Here is a 22,077-nt window from a genome sequence, read left to right on the forward strand (position 1 = left end):
GGGGGAACCCATGCACTCACTCACACACTCCCAGTGGATGGGCAGGTAGCCACAAACATTCTTTACCATTCTTCTAAGATCTCTCCCTAGCTCTTGGGCCTATAAAAGAAATAAATTCACATTGGCTTATGTGAACCCAAACTGGCTTACTACAGAGTATCAAGTGAAGATCAAGCGCCTTTACTTGACATCGGGGACATGCCTATTTAACCTAACCCCCCTCCCGCCATCAGCCCCTCCACACAGTGAGGCCGCTCCTGGATTAGTCCCTCCAAGCAGTGAGGCTGCTCGGCACAGGCCCCTACAGAGGCCAGGCCGCACTGCCCGTCCTGTGGCTGGGCACGCGCTGTCACTCTCCGTACGATAACATGGGCAGGCCGTTCTCTCTTCCATATCAGTTCTCCATTCTTCTCTGCTCTGCACCATGAGGCCGACTTCTACAGACTGTACCACATGGGCTCCCTTGCCCTTTGATTTCCCATGCATTTGGCCCAGGGGAGGCTGAACAGGAAATCTGGGGGCCTGAGGAAAGAGAGGTTCGGTTTGCTCCCACCACCCTTACTCCATTCCTTCACCACCTGGATGCAGCTTGGCAGGGCACCCTCTAACCTTGGCCATAGCTGCTGGGAGAATCTCCCTTCCCACAGCCACACTGGGTTGATGCCATGCCATTCCCTCCCCTTGTCCCCTCAGGTCTGGAGGTGGCATCTGTTCCGAGGGCCTCACTCCCCTTGCGGGTTCCCATAACCCTCCCCACTTGTGGAAATAGGCCCTTCATTAAATGTTCTTTAAATTTTGAGTTTTGAGTTTTCCATCTCTTTCCTTCCAGAATGCACCCATCTGCCTCCCATTTACCTGTCAAATCTTCTAGGGAATCCTCTAAACCCAAGCTACAACCCTCCCAGGAAGATTTGCTGATTATATCAGCCCATTCTGAATGGTCTTAGAGGGAGCTGGGAAGATAATTTATAGGCTTAGTAGGTTATAGGAGATGAGAGGTTGAATCTTGGCCATGCCTGCTACTTACAATGTGACCTGTGCAAGTTGCTCAAACTTTTTCTTTTCTTTTTTTTTAAGTTGGGGCTTGAACTCACAACCCTGAGATCAAGACCTGATCTGAAATCAAGAGTCAGATGCTTAAGTGACTGAGCCACCCAGGTGCCCCAAGCTGCTTAAACTTTTTTAGCTTCAGTTTCCTTTTCTGTAGGATGGGAATAATTAGCTATCCCATAGGAATCTTTGGTGCTTACATAAAAATAGTAACTAGGGGCGCCTGGGTGGCTGAGTTGGTTAAGCATCCGCCTTCGGCTCAGGTCATGATCCTGGAGTCCTGGGATCGAGTCCCACATTGGGCTCCTTGCTCAGCGGGGAGTCTGCTTCTCCCTCTGCCTGCCGCTCCCCCTGCTTGTGCACGCTCTCTGTCTCTGACAAATAAATAAATATTTAAAAAAAACAGTAACTAAAAATTACCCAGTACAGTGGCTGAAACTTAAATGCCCAATAATGATGTTCTTCCTCCTTAATCGACTTGCTATAACAAATCTATTAAAAATTTCAGTACTTAATGAGAGCTGTCTTACACTGGACTCTAATGACTGCATGTGCAATACGCTATAATTCTTACAACTGACAAAAAGCTTCAAGGGGAAACACTTCTCTCTCTTTTTTTTTAAGATTTTATTTATTTGACCGAGAGAGACACAGTGAAAGAGGGAACGCAAGTAGGGGGAATGGGAGAGGGAGAAGCAGGCTTCCCGTGGAGCAGCGAGCCGGATGCGGGGCTCGATCCCAGGACCAGTCCTGGGATCATGACCTGACCCGAAGGCAGACGCTTAACAACTGAGCCACCCAGGTGCCCCTCTTTTACGCTTCTTTTGACTACAGAAGTTTTTCACTTCTTTTAGTCATGGTTCTCAATATCCAGCAGGTGATTAATACTCAGCTGACTCTAATAATCTTCAGGCATCACAAAATGCATTTAAAACCTGGTATTAAATGATTTGGGGATTAAGTGCTATTTAGTAAAATCTCGTCCTCATATAGCCCCCTTCCCCACCTGAGCAGCATAGAAAATTAAGATTAGTTAAAAAGAGGAGTATATAATGACTATTTGTTTCAGAGGTACAGGTCTGTGATTCAACAGTCTTACACAATTCACAGCGCTCACCAGAGCACATACCCTCCCCAATGTCTATCACCCAGCCACCCCATCCCTCCCACCCACCACCACTCCAGCAACCCTCAGTTTGTTTCCTGAGATTAAGAATTCCTCGTATCAGTGAGATCATATGATACATGTTAAAAAAAAAAAGAAGATAGAAGGAAGGGAAAGATGAAGGGGGGGAAATCAGAGGGAGAGACAAACCATGAGAGACTATGGACTCTGAGAAACAAACTGAGGGTTCTAGAAGGGAGGGGGGTGGGGGGATGGGTTAGCCTGGTGATGGGTATTAAAGGGGGCGCGTACTGAATGGGGCACCGGGTGTTATACGCAAACAATGAATCATGGAACACTACATCAAAAACTAATGATGTAATGTATGGTGATTAACATAATAAAATATTTTTCATAAATGTACAATAAAAGTGAATTTTTTCATAGGGCATTCAGTACCTGTTTGGTCCCACAATTAGTCCTTACAACAATTCTGTTAATTAGATACTACTAACCTCAAAACAAGTACTTCTAATCTTCAGTTTAATGACCAAGCATTATTTAGCATCTATTTTCTGAGAAGCTGTCTGCTAAATACCAACTCTGTGAGGGGCAAGGAACAAAACACTTGATAGTATTCCAGTATAGCGGGCCATGGCTTAAAATGAATACAACACTTTTTTCTATTGATCCTTCCTACTCCAGTATTGTCTTGACTTTTGCACAGCCACAGATATTGAAATAAACTGTTAAAGATTAAAAAAAAAAGAGTAGATAACAGTGATTCAAACACAAGTGTGTTTTAAAGTCCACCTCAAGCAGTCAATGGATCAATAAATACACAGAGTTACGAGGCTTATGTGCTCTATCTGGAGGGGAAGGAACGTTTTTCCCATCCCCTGAGTTAGGCTCCCTCACCTGTCCTCTACGACCCACAAATTAGCATAAGAAATTCCTCTTCAAGTGTTACATGACCTGCCACCTCTCAAAACTATATTGGGCCAGAGTTAAGGGTTTAGACTTTTAATCCATTCATATTTATGGGACAAAGTGCTTATGAAGACAAGCAAGGTGTGATCTCTGTCAAGAAGAAAAGCCAGTAAGTTTCCCTGAGAACAGCACTGCCCACTCAACTCCTACAGAGGAATGGACAAGGTACTATGAGCTCTAGGAAAGCTTTCTGTGGATCCAGAGACAGCTGAGGAAACAAAGCTGATACGATGCTAGAGGAGTAGTGAAGGAGTCCCCAGAACCTAATAAATAATTATGAAGCTGATTTTTTCAATTAACTTGAAATTAGAATTTGCTTTGGATTAATTAATATAGATCATTCTAAATTTTTCACCTGTGGGTTTTTTTTTTGTTTAAAAAGAATTATAACAAATGATTTAAATGTTTTGATTTATAAATATGCTAGTTCTATATGCATACATATAAAAATTTTAGCCACTGATTAAAAATTTAACTCTTAAACAAACCATGAGAGACTCTGGACTTCAGGAAACAAACTGAGGGTTACAGAAGATGGGTATTAAGGAGGGCACGTGTTGTGATGAGCACTGGGTATTATACACAGCTAAAGAATCGAACGATACATCAAAAACTAATGATGTACTATATGTTGGCTAATTGAACATAATAAAAAAATAAAATAAGATAAATTGTAACTCTTTTGTTTTCCTATATTTTTAATATCGATTGCTTTTGAAATTCTCAGGACCTGTATGAAATTTCATGGCTTCACTAAAAGGGAAGTGATGCATTCCCTTAGCTATTTAGCACCATCTGTTGGACATCCAGAGAAACAACATCATCTAGCTTTGAAGGGATGATTATTCTAACACATTCAATCAGCAAATATTAACTCAGTCCCTCCCTTGGGCCAGGCCCTGGGCTAGTCCATGGGATATCTTTGAGTGGTAGCTCCTTACACTCCCGGAATCACCTACACCATGAGTCCACCTAGGTTGTAGCTAAAGGACCCCTGGGATTTGGAAGCAGAATGATTTGGGTTTGAGTTTCAGCTTTGCTTCACCTAGAATGTCTGCCTCCGTGGTCATGATAGTGGGTCTTGGTGTCTTGGGATCTCAGACAAATACTTATCTGAGCTTGAGTTTCATCAACAAGAAAGTGGGTATAATAACATCTAGAGCGGGATGCCTGGGTGGCTCAGTCGGTTAAGCAGCTGCCTTCGGCTCAGGTCATGATCCCAGGGTCCTGGGATTGAGTCCTGCATTGCATCGGGCTCTTTGCTCAGCAGGGAGCCTGCTTCTCCCTCTGCCTCTGCTGTTCCCCCTACTTATGTGCTCTCTCTCTGACAAATAAATAAATAAATGAAATCTTAAAAATAACATCTAGGGCTTCTGCATAGTTCAGTGGGAGAAATGTATGTGAAGACATTCTGCTCCATGTCAAATGCAATAGAAATACAAGACTGTATCATCATTTTCTCTTCAGTCCCTGATGGAGAAAGCCCACTTGGAAGGTAGCATTCATTCTTTAAATGAGCTGAATCATAAAGAAAAAAACTACAGGATTAAACAGATAACCTTAAATGAGGAACAGAAAGGAGAATGTTAAAAAATATGAGGTAAAGGACAGGTATATGTCTGTGTATATATTTCTTCTACTATATAGTCCTTGTCTTAACTTCCAAGTTCCCTTTTCCACAAAATAAGCCAGAATAAAAAATATTATCACAGCATCACCAACTAATCAGCATGAAATATATATAAAGCTATCTTAAAAACACTCATTTTAAAATGGAAATGGATACTATTTTATCCTTAATATTGTTGAAAAAATGTAGGCTCAAAGACTAAAAACAAATAAAGATGACTGTACTATAAAATCTCCAAATTGTTAGAATAAAAAGCAAAGAATTTTCCAATGTAACAAGACAAACAGAAACACAGAAAATAACAAAAAATCCCCCATAAAAACCAAAGAAGCAATATTTTAAAAACCACAAATGTAGAAAATTAAATTTTTTTTTTAAGATTTTATTTATTTGACAGAGAGAGAGTTAGCGAGAGCAGGAACACAAGCAGTGGGAGTGGGGGAGGGAGAAGCAGGCTTCCCACTGAGCAGGGAGCCCGATGCGGGGCTCGATCCCAGGACCCTGGGATCATGACCGGAGCCAAAGGCAGATGCTTAACGGCCGAGCCACCCAGGCGCACCCAGAAAATTAATTTTAAAAGGATTAAGCAAACACAGATAAAACCAAGCCATCTCAAAATGAAAAATTGTTTTTCCTTTTCATAACTCTTGGGCCAAAGAGGAAATCAAAGCTGTCACACAAATATAAATACCAGATGTAAAGAGAGTAGAATCCAGTATTCCAAGGCCATCTGCCACAAAGGAAAGCCATCATCCTGACCAGGAAGTCGAACTCCTTTGCAGGCTCTGTGCTGTCCCACATCCTCACAGAAACAAGGTAGAGATAAAATAAGATCAGATATTTGAATAGACTCTATAAATGAAAAGTGCCAAATGCAAAGCGATACACATAAATCAAAGAATGATTAGGCTTGAACTCTTCGAGTTGGCACACTAGGAATAGTTCTGGGTTAGTGAGCAAGAAGTACTAGTCAACAGAGAATGAGAATGGGCGAAGCTGTCAACATTTAGTAAGAACATCTATGTGGCATCTCTGAGATGTGCCCAACAGCACCCCTTTCTCCCTCCCTGTGCTGAGGGACACGGATGCATGAACTAGTCTGACAATCCAGGGTGAGGAGTGCAGTGACTGAGGTGGGCCCGGGACCTCAGCAGAGCTCAGGGGAAGGGTTGGTGGATAAAGGCTTCTCGATGGATCTGCCTCTTGAGCTGATCTTGAGCGTTGAGGAAGAACTGAACAGACCAAGAAGAGGTGACAGCCTAGGCCAAGGCCTTTTTGAGACTCACAGTGGCTTGATGTGGTTGAAATAACAGGTGTTCATAGGGAGTGGCAGGTCTGAAGAAGTAAGCAAAGACGGAGTAATGAAGTGCACTTTATTATGTAACGATTTTAAACTTAATCTTGAAAGTGAGGTGATGATAGTATGTTAAATGGGAGAGTGAGCTGGGTTAATCTGGTTTCAGAGCAGCCTGGAGGCAGTGCCTGGGAGTACTACTAAAAGATCTAAAAAGATTCCAACCAATATGTGGTCTAATGGCGTTTGAGTCATCTTAAAATTTAAATAAATCTTGTCACTCCCCTACTTAAAATCCCAGCCTCCCCCTCTAAACCCCTAACCAAAGCCTACCAGACCTATAGGGTCTGGCCCCTGACCACCTTTCCATCCTCATCTGATGGCACTCTCTCTAGTAATTGTCTTCACTCAGCTTCCGGAATGTTCTGAGCTCTTTCCTGCCTCAGAAACTTCACTCATGCAGTTCTCTTCATCTGACGGACTCCCACTCTTGATTTAGGCCTCAGAGAGGCCTTCTCTGTAGGGGAATCCTCGTCCCCATCTGTTTTCTTTCATATCACTTCCACATTTCAGGGCAGGGCCTAAATCTGTTTTTAATTAACTTACTGAACAGTTGAATGTATGAATAAATGAATAATCCAGGATAGAGATGATAAAGGTTAAAATAGGGAAAAGAGCAATATATGAAGGAAGACAGATATGAGAGGCACCAAAGAGGAAGAAGTAGGTGGAATGACCATGCGAGAAGAATGAGGGAAAGCATCTAGAGTGATGCCCAGCTTTGGAGAGAGGCATCATGTGGGTGATGTTAACATGAGCCCAGAGAGAGAACATGAATGAAGCAAGTTTGGATGGGAAGGAAGATGAGTGTGGGGTTAGGAACGTTAAGGATGAGATGCCTGGGAGATACACCAGTGGAGATGCCTGGTAGAGGTTGGCACAAGGTTTGTAGTTCATGAGCTAGGTCTGGGGGCACTTGGAGTCACCAGCATCAAGTACCAGTTGAAGCTGTGGAAAAGATGACCTGAAGAGAAAACCGAAGACTCAATCACGGAGAATACACTGGCTAAACACGTTTCATAAAGAAAAAAACTAAGAAAGTGAATAGAGCAAGAAGAAACACAGGAAGAGAGGGAGCCCTGGAAGCCAAAGAGAAGCTTCTAGAAAGCCAAATGCCATAGGAGCAAATGCCAGAGAAAGTCTGAAAAGAGCCCATAACATTTAGCAATTAAGAGGACCCTAAGCAACTCTGGTGAGGCCTTTCAAGAGGTAGAAGTGAGACAGCAGAATAAACAAGAGAGGTGAATTAAAGTTATTAAAACCTCCAAATATTTTAATCTAGTTTTGGTTAAAATTTGAAGGAAATTATAAGTAACACTGTGATGGAAATCTTTGAGGGATAAAGTCTGTTGACACAAGTGCTTTTGTGAGTGCCCATACTGAGCTGGTTATTACTTTGTCATCTGAAACAAGAGAGAAAGATGTGTAATATTTATATATGTTATCACAAAGATATAAAGAAGAGAAAGCTATGCACATGGAACGCAGGCCATGTTTAAATTAGTATTTATGCAAGAACATATATTTCTTGTCATTGTAGTTTTGTTCTATTGAAAAGGACAGAGAGCTTTCCAGCCACAGGCAGTCTTTAAAAGTTACTTTCCGTGGGCTGCAAGCTGTGATCTTCAGACTGAATGTGTTTGCTGTGGCAAGCTGTTGGAATGTTTGCCACCGGAAATTGAATTAGCTTCCCACCAATGTGATGATTAACCCACGGACTTTGACTTCCCTGATCTAGTTATCAACAGTTCATCTGCATGAATTCTCTTGCAATTAGGAAAACTATCTTTAGATTAGATAACCATCTTTGCAAGGTTTTTACAAGTAAAATAAAATATTCATTTTTTATTGAGATATAATTGACTTGTCATATTTTATAAGTTTAAGGTATACAACATGTTGATTTGATACTATTCATTTCTTTTTTAGAATACAAAGCAAAGCCTTCTTCCAGAGATAAAGAGATGGAGACACATGGACTTCTTCATATAAGAGCTCTTCCTATCCTAGGACACATCATGCTGTATTATGATTGTGTTGTTCATTTCTCCAGTTTCATGAGTTCTTTGGACACTGGTGAGTTTAAAGTTAAAGACTTTCTTAATCTAATTGATGACATTTTCTACTCTGTGAAATACGTTATATTTTCTACTCCGTAAAATATTTACTGAGGCCTTGGTATTTTTCCCAGTGCTTTGTGGGTTATATATGGGTTAAAATATTAAACCTTTGTAATGTTTCTTCTAAGTATTCTTGAGAATTTTCTGCCTTTTAATCTTGTCTGTTTTTTTTTGACATATAGAAATACCAAATTTCTATGATGCTAACTCTACCAACTTTTCTTTATGATTTCCATTATTATGTTTAAACAGGAAACTTGAGAAATTTTAATGGAGAGAGCAGAAAAAAGAAGAGGCAATTGTATTTTTATCATAGATTCACCAAAGATTTCATTTGGTTTTTCCAAAGATCTTTAACAATACCATTAATCCCCTTCTTTAAGTTCAGCATCTAAGTCACACAAAGAAATTCTGTGGCTCTTTATAACTAACCCATAATATAAGTACGTACTTTGATGGTGGATTCATAGCAACCTTAGGTTTCAAGTGAGAATAAATTCTAAATTATAGAGAAAGTGGGATTACCTAGTTCCCATGTCATTTCTCTCCTCTGGGTTAAGTAGACTAATTTTAAAGACACAGGGGCTGAGAACTAACACTGATAAGATAGAAAATAGGTCTTGATGGGCACTTAGTTGCTTCAAATGAATGTCCAAACAATTCGAACCTATAGTTTTTAGAACGTACTGATGAAACAACTCAACCATTGTCAACTATCTCTGGGAAGAATTTTGCTCTTACTATTCTTTACATGACAGACAGTATCCTAGGATTTTTTGGTATATTAATCCCAATCATCAGAAAATATTTCTTTTTTTTTTTAAGATTTTATTTATTTATTTGAGAGAGAGAGAATGAGTGAGAGCACGGGCAGGGGGAGGAGAAGAGGCAGAGGGAGAGGGAGATGCAGACTCCCCGCTGAGCAGGGAGCCCGACAACTCAGGGCTCGATCCCAGGACCCTGAGATCATGACCTGAGCTGAAGGCAGACCCAGGTCATGGGTGATTGAGCCGCCCAGGCGTTCCACAAAATCTTTCAAAATAAGTATTTCACAGATGAGAAAACAAGGGCTCAGAAAGGCTAAATAACTTGCTCAAGCTTACCTAGTATACAAGTAGTGGAGCTGGGATTTGAACTCAGATCTCTGCTGACGCAAAAAAATCTATACTTTTCCTACTATGCCAACTGCCTTCCAGAACCCTATCTACTTCATATCAAGAGCTTCCAATATGCAAGGCATACGGCTAAGTACATTATCTCATTTACCCACAGAGTGATACGCTTGATATTATTGGTCATTTGATATTGATATTGCTGGCAAGATTTTAAAACTAGTAGTTAAAAAGATGGTTTTTGAGCAATGGGAAAGGGCTCAATCACTAGGAGCCAGTAAGGCTTTGTTAGGAGTAAATCATGTCCGCTTATCCTCATAATGTTCATTTTTAATTCGGTCACCAGCTAAGAGCAGAGGAATGGTGGAGTTATTCTGACAGGCATTTGAAAAAGTCTTTCTTATTATCCTATTTCTTTCTTTTTTTTTTTTAAAGATTTTATTTATTCATTTGACAGCCAGAGAGACAGCAAGAGAGGGAACACAAGCAGGGGGAGTGGGAGAGGGAGAAGCAGGCTTCCCGCTGAGCAGGGAGCCCGATGCGGGGCTCGATCCCAGGACCCCAGGATCATGACCTGAGCCGAAGGCAGACGCTTAACGACGAAGCCATCCAGGCGTTATTTCCTATTTATTATCCTTATTATCCTATTTCTTGAACAGTCTGAGCTAGATGATAATATAATTCAGTGAACTCAGAGAACTCTTGACTAATGGAAGATGTTGTTAGACCAATCTTTTTTGATTTATTAATTAATCAGGATAAGGACATGGATGGTATCAACTCTGTTGATCCAGTGAAGAAGCCAAGAGGAACAACTGATATGTAAGATGAATGAATCTAGATCCAAAAAAATTTCAACAGATGAACTGAATGAGATGAAATTTAACACAGCTGAAAGGGAAGTTCTCTACTATGTTCCAGGAAAAAGTGTTCATGTATTAGTTGGGGGACACATTGCTTTATAGTTTTTTGTGAAGAGACTGAAGAATCATTTATGTGAAGAATCAGGTAATGGGAGGAGGCATGAGCCACCGCTGTGTATCTGACTGAGGACACCTATGGTGCCACTTTCCCACTCTTTCATCATGAGGCCCCTACTGTGCCTTCAAAGGGACCTGATAAACGGAACATGTGCTGGAGGGAGTTTCTATCACATGGGGACTCAAATGCATGTCTCCAATTACATGATCAACAGTGAAAGAAACCAGAAAGGTTTAACCTGGAGAAGACTTAAGGAAGACTGAATGTCTGTCTCCAAACTTCTGATGGGCTAAATTGGAGAAGAACATGGAAAAGGTACTTGGTATAGGTGGGCTTGGAGGGGGAGAGCTAGGGGAGGAAATCTGACAGGTTAGACTTGGCGTCATATAAGGAAGAACTTTCTAACATAGCCATAGAGAAACAGAATGAACTATTTCAAAGAAGTCAGTCCTTTAACCTGGAACTCTTGCTCAATCAGACACAGGAGGACTGACCATTTGAGAGGGATGCTGCAGGGGGAATTTTAGCATTCCATGGAGGTTTGATCATATGGTTGCTAAGATCCCTTCCTAGCCAGAGATTCTACAGTTTCTGAAAATAAAACTTGGCCTCTGTAAAATATGCAGCTACTGATATAAGAAAAAAGTGGTTAGTGTGAAAAAGAACAGAAAGCATTAAATTCCAAAATCAATAAGAAAACACTAATTATATGACTTAAGTAAGGCATGTTTCCTAGAACTCTAGCTATTCAGTTTATTTATCTGGCCTAGTTCCCAAACTTGTCAGTGCATAGGAACACTCGCTTCCCTGGGCCACCTCTGGAAGGCTCGGATTTAGCAGATCTGGGCAAACTGTAATTTAAAAAAAATTCTCTTGGTAATTCTGATGCTCAAGCAATTTGGGGGGGCCACCGAAAACCTAAACGTACTTATAGGGGTACTTATATTTTGCATAAGAAATATATACGTATGTATGTGTCTGTGTCATGCTTGAAAAAATCTTAATAATGATTCTAATCAATCTGTTAATATTTAAGGCCAGTGTAGTTTAATATTTAAGCGCCTATGCAGGGAGCAAACTCTACTTCAGTATTCTAAGCTCTAACAGCTTAGAACATAAAAAAAATATCACATCTCTGGCTTTACAACTTTTAACATAATGAATAGATCTTTTCTACTTTTTCAGCATTTCTATCTTAGATAGAATGTTGTAAAAAGTAATGACATTCCCTCTTAAACAAATAACAGAAAAAAAATAAAGAAAGTGGACATTACTCACACATACATACATTCTAGCTTAAATATCTTTTTTTTCCTTAAGTTCCCACGTGGATTGGCAAAGTCTCAGAAAATGCAAAAAGTCGTCATTCCCTGTTAAAGCTCATTAAGAGCTTACAAGTATTAATAAAAAACTGTGTGTGGGGATAGTAAACAAATCAATATTCAATTTCTTAAAATTATAAATATGGAAATGTGTTTCCTCAATCCTTTATGTTCAACTTACAAGTTTAAAAAAATTTTTTTTATAAATCTAATAAATTTTAAAAATGTTTTTCAGAGAGCTTTTTGTACCTAGTCAGTTAAATTCAAGGTGGTCAATTTTAATGTAATGAGAATGGCCTTATTAAATCATTGATAAATTTTGATTCTCTCCATAAACAAAGAAGGGGACTCTTTTTAAGATGTGGTGTTAGTTTTTTAAGCCTTTCTAAGTGTACACTATATGAAGGAAGTCCTTTCCCAGGAGTATCGTAAGAGGTCCTGGTTGTCATAAAGCTGCTTCCTTGCCTGTTCTCAAAAAGACCTTTCGAGAGAAGAGGACAGAACTCCCATCACCCAGTACCCTTTGATTCAGAACATCAATCCGTTGTCTAAGACTTTCTGGACTTCAAAGCAAATGATTTTTAAGACTTGTCCTGGCTAAGGCTTGAGTCCCCTCCCCTCCCAGGGGATGCACAGACATACTGAAAGAAGAGAGGAAGAAGAAACAGATGAGTCTGCCCTAAGTTTCCTGTAGAGTACAAGGCCGGTGATTACCGAAGATTTGGAAGACATTAGGAATTAGAATGAAGGAACCCACACAGGAAACACATCCAGATCCAAAAGAATGGGACTTATATATATATATATCCATAAAAGCAATATTAGGAGACATTATTTGTATTTCCTGAACGTTAAACTTTGAACGTCATTTTGCTGAAAATAATTTCTACATTAGATAGATAGACTTCACGTTAATTGATGTAAAAATAGTGACAGTGTATTTTTCAGAAAATCTTTTTTTTTTCTTAAAGATTTTATTTATTTATTTGACAGAGAGAGACAGCGAGAGAGGGAACACAAGCAGGGAGAGTGGGAGAGGGAGAAGCAGGCTGCCCGCCGAGCAGCGAGCCCAATGTGGGGCTTGATCCTAGGACCCCGAGATCATGACCTGAGCTGAAGGCAGACACTTAATGACCGAGCCACCCAGGCGCCCCTTTATCAGGAAATCTAATAAAAAAAATCCTTTTACTTGGTTTTTTGATATCTGGCAGGTTGCCACATGCATCTCATAGTGAAAATGGTCATGGCTGACAATGAACTGGTCAATCAGATAACGCTGAATTTTAATGAATTTTTACCAGAGGAGAGAGGAGAGCTTTACCAAATTCTAAACTGAAATTGAAAACAGAGAGCTTCTGAATGAACCCTTCTGATGCATATACAATTCCTTTCAATTATGGTTTTGACAGGTCAAATATTTTCAAAACTTTTCCTTTAGTAGGAAGAAATGTTCTACTTACAAATGCACAAGACTATGAGAAAAAGGAGGTATGTGGCCAGCTCCCGTAAAACACTTTTAAGATACTTCTCTCGGTTAGTGTTGCTTTCTTCCATGAGTCTTGTTCCCCAGAGACCTTTAAAATAATAATGAAAAGTATGACACTTTATTTTTAAAAATCTCATGAATGGCAAAGAAGAAACATTAAATAGTATAACCTTTAGGGGGAATTCTGTGTATATATATATATATGTGTGTATATATATATATTTATATATATATATATTTTTTTTTTTTAGCATGCTCTGAATGTAACTAAGAAATTGTTTTAGCAGGAGTGCCTTTTATTTAAGAATACATCAGCCTCTACTGTCCCCCCCAGATGTACAAAACACAAGGTGACAATCTGATCATTGTCTAAACTCCAAATCCCATCAGAAAATGTCTTAGTAAAAATTTATAAAGAGAACAGGAAATGAGGGCACCCCAGAAGAACATATTAAATAACTGTGCACACACACATCTGCTCTTCCTGTGTGGGGGAGGACACAATCTGGCAATTATCCTCTTACTAAACCTAGTTAGGACATGATGTAACTCTATGGCACATGACACCTTTTGGATCACCCCTGATGAAAAGAAAGCCTGGATGGAGCATCATTTCACTATGGAAATGTCCGCTGGCACAAAATCTTGCTTCTCTGTACCATCTCTCTCCTTTAAGAAACTCAATGCTGACTGACTACTCTAAACATGCTTAGCTTAACAGATTTGAAAAATGCTAACTGACATATCGTCTTTAAGTTAAAAGCAACAATCGTCCAACTTCTTTCTCTCTTTGGAGAAAGAATAAAATCAGCAGCCATGTTCCATATTTTAGCAGATGGAAAAAGTGTTGGGCTGGCTGAGTGGGGATGACATAACCCTCCATGAGCTTGCTGGAGGCAGTGACCACAGTTTTGGACTCGCTCAGCAGACAGACATGGTGGCCATCCAAAACCCCCATTAATGAACAGTGTGGTAAAATCACATTGCTGGCTACTTGGAAGAGCCTTCACGTTTGCCAAAAAGGACAAACTTCTCAATCCTTTCAGTTAGATTAGGTCGGCTTGTGAATGGCAGCCAACCTGGCCCTGGCATTCTGCCTCACACGTTTATTCCACAGACTTCAATGCCATCAATCACTGAAACTCACATAGCCACTTAAGCCACCATCAAGCCACAGAGAGGACAGGGGAAAATGGCATCGAGGCTTTTACTTCACAGAAATGACTCCATCACCAGTGTTTATGTATTTTTTAAGTCTTATAATAATACATTAATTCTACTCTTAAATTTGGGTATTTCGTTTCCTTTTCTTTTTTTTCTCCCAAATTTCCCTTAGGAAAATCAGCATCTGAATTCAAAGACACTGTGTTACGTATCATAGGTTTCAGCACATGTAAAGTGGAGCATGACTTATGACCAGGTCTGCTTCTGCCAAGATCTGGTAGTGGTCAGGGAATTACTCACGCAGAAGAAATGCGGCAACCAGAATGTTTGTTCACTGAAACTCTATCATATTTAAAAATTATTACAAATTTAGATGACATGGAAAATTACAATCAGAATAACAAAGAGGCAGCCAAGTATTAGGCTCAGTAGCCCTGGATGCAATCACACTATTTCTTTGGTTATATTTCTTTTGGAGACCAGGCCTAAAACATACACGTAAGTGGAGATGACTAGTCTCTTTATCATCAGGAAAGACTGTTGTCTTGCCTCACTTAGTCAGTGATTTCACTCTTTCCCATGGTTTATAAACAATTATGCACTAAGGAGTAGTCATGGTTCTTAATATTTACAAATGGTATTGCTTGACCTATCAATAGAAAAACCAAACTCCCATCAAATTTTATTCAAGCTAAACGTGCAACGGTCTATGGCAATTTAATTCTAGCCCTCGAATGAAACATTTCAAGTAAAAAGAAACAAAGTTCCCTTATTTATATTTTTATATAATATACTTTATGATTTCATTGACTTTCTAAATTATCTACTTCCTCAAATATTTATCACCTTCAAAATTTCATCCAATTTCCCCACTGGGTGTATATGTAGGGTCTGTCTTAGGACACGGGGACCTCTTTACATTCTGCTGAGTGAGAAATAGCTATGTCTACAAATAGAAAAAATTGCTGTCCTATGGCTAACTACTTCCCATGTTTAGCAGAGCTGATGGAATTAGAATGGATACAAAATGGCAGCATGCTTCAAAATCAACTGTTGTCTTTTCCCACAACTGTCCTCACTGTGGAGGGAGTACATGCTCAGCATTTCAGGCACTCACACTCAGTACATAAAGTGTCTCCAGCTATTAGGGAGAACATGCTATGAGGGGGACACCAGACGACATCCAGCTTCTCTCATATTTAAGAGGGTGTTTGGTCAATGCCAGAGCCCAAAGTTGGAGTACTTCATCTAAACAGTGTATATTCCCATAGGCAGTGGTACTTATGAATATGAATATAGAGGGACTCTGAGATGGATAATCTGAAACACAAAAGATGTCTCAAACATAAATAATTGTGAAAAATGCCATTTTTGCAACTATCTTGTTCAAATACTTCCAAGACTATTTTGCAATACACAAAAAACATCACAGAGAGAATGATATAATGAATTCCTACGTATCTCTTGCCTGGCTTCAACAATTATCAACTCAACACCAACCCTGATTCATCTAAACCCTCACCCACTTCTTCTCAATTTTGAAACGAATTCCAGCTATCGTTATCATTTCATCCTGAATATTTTAGTTCCATGGTCAAAAGACTGCGTGTGGATCATTTGCCTCATACCAACCCTGTCTCATCTGATGTACACTAAATCCCCATGACTCATTGATCATGACAAGGTGCAATGTGGAATTTCGGAGTCAGCTGTGATCAACTGAGGGCTCAGTCACATATGAACAGTGGGACCTTATCGAACGTCATGAGCCTCCCTTTCCTCAGCTGACAATGGGATAAAAGTACCTCTTGGTGGGGTTCCTTGGGGAATTAGAAATATTATATGTAAAGCACATAAAGTACTTGGAAGAGGCTCGTCCACAGCTCCAGAAACAGGTGCAACTCTGAAAAATGTCCTACTTCTGACATCTAGTTGGTCTAAATCTCACAATAGTGTAAACACCCAAATCCATATGAACTTCGATTTTACTGTGAATAGCCTAACCAAATTCTCATTGTATTTCTATCATGAAAGAATTCGGGGTTTTTGTGCTCAGACACATGTGGGCCTTGTTTAGGAAGACAAATACAATCCTTCCAAATACTTATTTGAACTGCAGGCCCAACTTTACAAAGGGAAGTGACTTTTTACTACTATTGGCCCGTTTAATATAGAATATTCAGTTGCTTCCTTATATGTTATTGACTGCTGAATCTTAAATTCTCAGTCGGCCCTCTCCTGAGGTACTGACAAGCAGATGCCACAGCTTACAGTCAGTTCTACATGCATATTCCTCAGACAGTTAATACTAGCATGCCCCACACTGAGATTTTTTCTTTCTTTGTCTAGAAACCTACTTGCCCGGTATGGGTTAGTGGTACAAGCCAGAAACATGGGTTTCATCCTCGAACAGGCCCTTTTCTTAACCCTCACATGGAGCTGGTCCACAATTCTGATGGCTTCTGTCTGTCTCCAGTCCAGCTTCCTTCTAACCCAGTGCACATGCCCTGGTTGCAGTCCGTTGTTACCCCTGTCTCTTAGTTAGCCCTCTCCTAACCTAGTCTCCCACCAACCAGTACTATCTGCCTCACTCCATTCTCTGCATTCTTGCTAGAATCATCTTCAGCTTGATATGTGACCATATCAGCCCCCTTCTTGAGGCCTCCACGAGCTCTAACTTTCTAGGGGAAAAAGGACCAATAAGCGATAGGCTTGCATGGTCTTACTTCTGCTACTTTGCCCTCCTTAAATTCCCTCCTCATCCTTCAAAATGTTAACTCAAGTTTCACTTCCTCCGACCTCCTCCCATACAGCTGGTCCTCTCTTCTTTGGGTCCCTGCATTCCCGAGACCTCACGTTGCAGTTATTTACTTATACCTGTTTTCCCTACGAAGCTGAACTCCTTGAGAGTTGGGACCTTGTATTATTCATCTCTGTATCCCTAGCGTCCACCACAAAGGAGACTCTCACAAATGTTTGCTGACTGCACAAATTCTGTTACTAGCATAACCTTAACCACATACCTCACAGTAGCAACGCTACCTCAAAAAAATCCCCACAGCTACAGAAATACAAAATCTTGTTTGTTCAAAATCATAATGCAACCAAAAATGTGTTGCAGACATACAATGGAGCATTATTCATTTATCAAAGGGAACGAAATTTGGATATATGCTACAACATGGATAAACCTTGAAAAATTATGCTAAGTGAAATAGGCCAGACACTAAAGGACAAACACTATATGATTCCACTAATATAATGTACCTAGATTAGAAAAAGTCACAGAGACAGAAAGTAGAATAGAAGATACCAGGAGAAGGGGAACGTGGTAATGGGGAGAGTTTCTGTTTGAAATGATGAAGTTTCTGGAAATGGGCAGTGATGATACAACAAGTGAATGGGAGAGAAGGGATCTATTTGTTATAGCAGCCCAGCCCACCCTGACCAATACAGCCAGTACTTTAGGATTTCTCCAGGAAAACAAAACCCCCAAACCCCAAGCATAGATGTTTAAAATAACAGGAGATGACTTTACCACGTTGATACATCCATAGAACACATTCAATTCTGGAAATTCAGAAAATTTGATAACTTATGTAAAGTGTCAAATTTTATTTTTGCACTAAAAAGAGTTTGCTAAGAAAAAAGCAAACAAGATTATTGGGGATGTCTTTAAGTTTGAGGGCAGTCTTTACATCTTTTGGCCATCCTTCACTTTCTTTGGTCCAGACCTTCACCACTTCTTCACTGGCTGCCTGCTACATGGTCCTTCCGCCTCTCTGCCTCCCTGTGCGAGCTTTTCTGCACAGCACACTGCCTACCAACACTACCTTTCGGCATGTTTCTGGTCCTGTTAACAACTTGCAACTGCTTCCTAATATTTAGGGATAAATTCTCAGTTCCGTGGTTGGACACATGTTTCCCACAACCAGACCTCAAACGTTTCTTCTTTACCATCTTACTCCTGCTAAGGAGATAGATCTATCTACTGTACAAAGAGCAAAAAGGACCATTTGTTGTCCATCTTGGATTCATGTCATTAAAGAACATCACAGAGTATGTGGAAGCTAGAAAAGGCTTTGGAGATTAGGTTCAAGTCCTCCGTTTTATAAATGAGGAACAGAGGCTAGGGGAATCCTAGTGAGTTGTACAAAATCACGAAGGCAGGAGACCTCCAGGGAAGCTCCTGACCACTCCAAGCTTGAGTAATCTTTCCTACCTTTAGAAATTGCAAGTTACTTTTTGTTCTGATCCTAGGGTACTACTTACATAATGCATGTCAGATTTTTGTCACTGGTATCCCATGAGGGAAAAAAATCACAACTCGTTCATGGTTATTTATTTTACTTTTCTTGGTTTCTATCCATAGGAAAATGGTGATGGTGCTATTTTACCTCTTTTTTTTTTTTTTTTTGGTGGTGGTGGTGGGGGAGCACCTAGTTCAGTACTAATTTCATAGGAGGTGCTAATTATTCAATAAATGTCACTTATTTAATAAGTGACAAGTATATGTTTAATTTTTAATATATTTAATAAAATAAAATTTATTATAAAATTTTCTAAGATTAACATTTTCCTGCATCTCTTGCCCTACTAATTAGACCATTGATAAGGTTTGACTAGAAGTTCCCTATGAGACTATACATTGTAAATTTTTTGATAAAAAATTAGTGAAGAACTACACTTGTATATAAACTCATATAAGGATATGTATTTCATTTCATTATATTCCATTATTGAGTTTATTCAAAGAAGGTTAAAGGATCATGATTTATTATTATTCACTAACTTGTAAAAAACTTCTTTTACTTCAGTGAATATTTTTTAAAGCACACTTAAAACAATGTAAAATAATTTGTTTGGATACAGTTTTGAACCTTAAAAAGCTTTACTAATTTACTCACATAGGTTGTTCAAAAAGGGTCTTTTATGGAACACTACATCAAAAACTAATGATGTAACGTATGGTGATTAGCATAACAATAAAAAATTTAAAGAGGAAAAAAAAGGGTCTTTTGTTCCCCATCATGACATGAATCAAAGTAACAGATTAAGCACTTACATAAAAGAAGTACAAAAGTGCACACTGTTGAAAACTTATGATTCAATTTATATTTATGAAGCACTCACATGTCAGAGACATGCTACGCATTTCACATGTTTCACCTCATTTAATTCTCCCCACTCAAGAACAAAGTATTATGATTATCTCTTTTTAAGAAAAGCAAACATTGGGGATCAGAGAGATTAAGCAATGTGCCACTGTGTGGTAGAACTGGAATTTGGGTGTAGGGCTGACTTGGTCTTAATCACACTGCTATATAAAACCAGCTGGATTTTTTGTACAAGATTTGCAAAACTGACAGGGAGGAGCAGGGAAGGGAAACTTTCAAAAGAATGGAGAATGGAAACTCTTAAAAAAGTGGAGATTAAAATAATTCGAATGTGAGAGCAAATGCAACTCTTTTCCAAGGATGCCTTGGACAAAACTTCACAAAACAGGATCCTCTCTGCTCCTGGAAAATCTGGGTCCTCTAAATAGGCCCTGGCAAATTTGAAAATTCCTTTCCTGCCTCTGGAAAGTTGGGTGCACTGAACTCTGACACATGTACACACAGCTGGTATCTGGTGACTTCACTGTTTTGTTGGAATTTCAAAGAACATTAAGTTAGCTATTTAAAACCATACTACCGAGTTTTTTAAACAATGTTAACTTTTTCTTTGCAACTGTTTTAGAAAAACGCCTAGATTAGAAATGGCTAAATAACTGTCTTCATAGACACTATTTTATTCTATTTGTGGTGTTCTCAACAGCTCACTCTCCCCAAAACAACCACACACATCACCAAAACAACACCCGTGATAACTCAATGACCCTTCTCCCACAACTTGGATAACACTACAGTTACCCTTTCCAGAATGGAATGAGGGGTAAGAGGGCATCCAGACCAACGGAAGACCCGATATACAGGCGCAACTACCTTCAGTTGTATTAGAATATTCTTTCTTTTTTTCCCCCTACAAGAAAAAAAATCTTCAGAGGTACCCTTTCATTCTAATACGGCTTTCACTTATATACAGAGGTAAAAATATGCTGACCCATCTTCTTCTGTTAGAAGAAGGAGGTATCCCATAAATTTGCACAAACAAGGGCGCAGTGGAATTCCGCATGGGTACCGGAAGTAGAGCACAATTAGCAGAGGTGGGGTACGCGCTTGCAAGGGAGACGGAGACACAGGAGGGATGCGAGGTGGAGCCCCGGAAAGCTGCCCACAGCGGGCGATGGCTCCGGCCGGCGCCCGCAGCTCTGGTTTGTGCATCAGCAGCTGCGGGTCGCGCGCTCTTACCTCGCAGCCCACGAACCAGCCTCTCGGCCCAGGCCACTCGGGGCGGCTGCCCGTCCAGGGGGAGGTGGCGATGCAGCGGGTCCCCGCCGCCGGCCGGGCTGGGACTCGGCGGGCCCTGGTCCTCTCGCCGGCGCCGCCTCCCGCTCGGGTGGCCAGTGCCGTGGTAACCCCCCAGCCCCCGGCCCCGGGCGCCCACGGAGCTCACGGCGGAGGAGGCGGCCGACCTCCGGCTGCCCGGGCGCCACTCCACGTCCATCTCCACCACCATTCCTCCTTCCTCTCCTTCCACCTCCTCTTCCTCCTCCTCCTCCTCGGCCTCGAAGCCTGGGTTGTCACGGCTCCAAGCCTGCCGCGAGCACGACGAGAGCGGAGGAGAGGGGGACGCTGAGGCTCCGGCCGGGGGGTCCCGCGCTGCCGCCTGCCGGATACGCTCCATCTCGATCTCCAGGCCCCTCTGCTCGCGGAGGCCGCTTGGAGCCCCGAGGCCGGCGCCCACGGCCGCGCCGCCCGCCATCAGCCGGCCGGGGCCGGCCGCTCGGGACGCTGGCGACCGCTTCGGGGCCCCGGGCTGCTGCGGCTGCACGCGACTCGAGTTCACCATCGCGGTCACTGGCGCCCCGCGCGCCTTCGCCCTTCGCCGCGCTCGGCGCAGCGCGCTGCAGGAGCCATGTTCTTTTCTTCCCGGGGCCCGCCGCCTCCTGCTCCCCGCCCCCGACCTCCCCGCAGTCCCGCGTCCCTCGCCCGCCCCCTCGGCCCGCCTCCCCCTTGTCTCGCGTCTCCCAGCCGCCGCGGCGCGCTGCAGGGGGAGGTGCGAGGAATCCGCCCCCGCGGGCCGCGCGGTCGGCGAGCTGCGCCCAGGCTCGTGTTCCAAGTGAGGCGGGAGCCCGGGAGCCGGCGCCCACGTTCCATTCGGGTAGAGGGGCTCCGGCAGGGAGGGGTTCGCTGCCCCGCCCGTTCGTCTGCGGGGAAGGGGCTTGTGGAGCTGTCACTGCCTGCGTGACCCCGACAGAATGCTTGGGTCCCTGTTCACCGCCAGCCCCTTCTGCCTCTCCCAAAGTGCAGAGAGAGAGAGAGAGAGAGAGAAAACCATTTTGTGGGATGGTGTGTACTAGCGAAATCCAGCCTGCGCTGATATGCAGCAGGGGTAAAGAAATCTTAACTTCGTTTTGAAAACTACAACAACTAATGCTGACTTCTTTGGCCTTTGGCGGCCCCCTTGTTCCCGCTTCTGCTTTTTGGATGGTTTCTTCAGCCTCTGGTTGGCTCCTCTCTCCACACATTGTGGGGACCCCAAAGAGTCCGTCCTGGAACGTTCAGATCGCTGGTGCTCTGAGCTCGAGCTCATCCCCTCCCGTCCCCGCTGCCGCGGGCTCAGGCTCTGGCTTCCGAGTAACAGTCCCACGTCGGCCCCGG

The 22,077-nt window shown here is 41.7% G+C and overlaps 1 protein-coding gene across 2 annotated transcripts in view; it reads right to left on the bottom strand.

Moving 5' to 3' along the window:
- Window positions 1-21,265, bottom strand: part of PKD2 (polycystin 2, transient receptor potential cation channel) — a 53,954-nt gene extending 32,689 nt beyond the window's left edge. For both annotated transcript variants that reach the window (XM_088020318.1, XM_028117792.2), the window contains exons 1-2: window positions 20,665-21,265; window positions 13,125-13,238 (exon numbers count right to left, since the gene is read on the bottom strand). In XM_088020318.1, the coding sequence (XP_087876444.1) occupies window positions 13,125-13,238; window positions 20,665-21,265 (715 nt within the window). The remainder of the gene's footprint in view (window positions 1-13,124; window positions 13,239-20,664) is intronic.
- Between the last annotated feature and the right edge of the window lie 812 nt (window positions 21,266-22,077).

The sequence above is a fragment of the Eumetopias jubatus genome, unplaced genomic scaffold (genome assembly GCF_037043125.1).
Source record: "Eumetopias jubatus isolate StellerSeaLion01/CBP00866 unplaced genomic scaffold, mEumJub1_p1.0 scaffold_2, whole genome shotgun sequence".
NCBI lineage: Eukaryota > Metazoa > Chordata > Mammalia > Carnivora > Otariidae > Eumetopias > Eumetopias jubatus.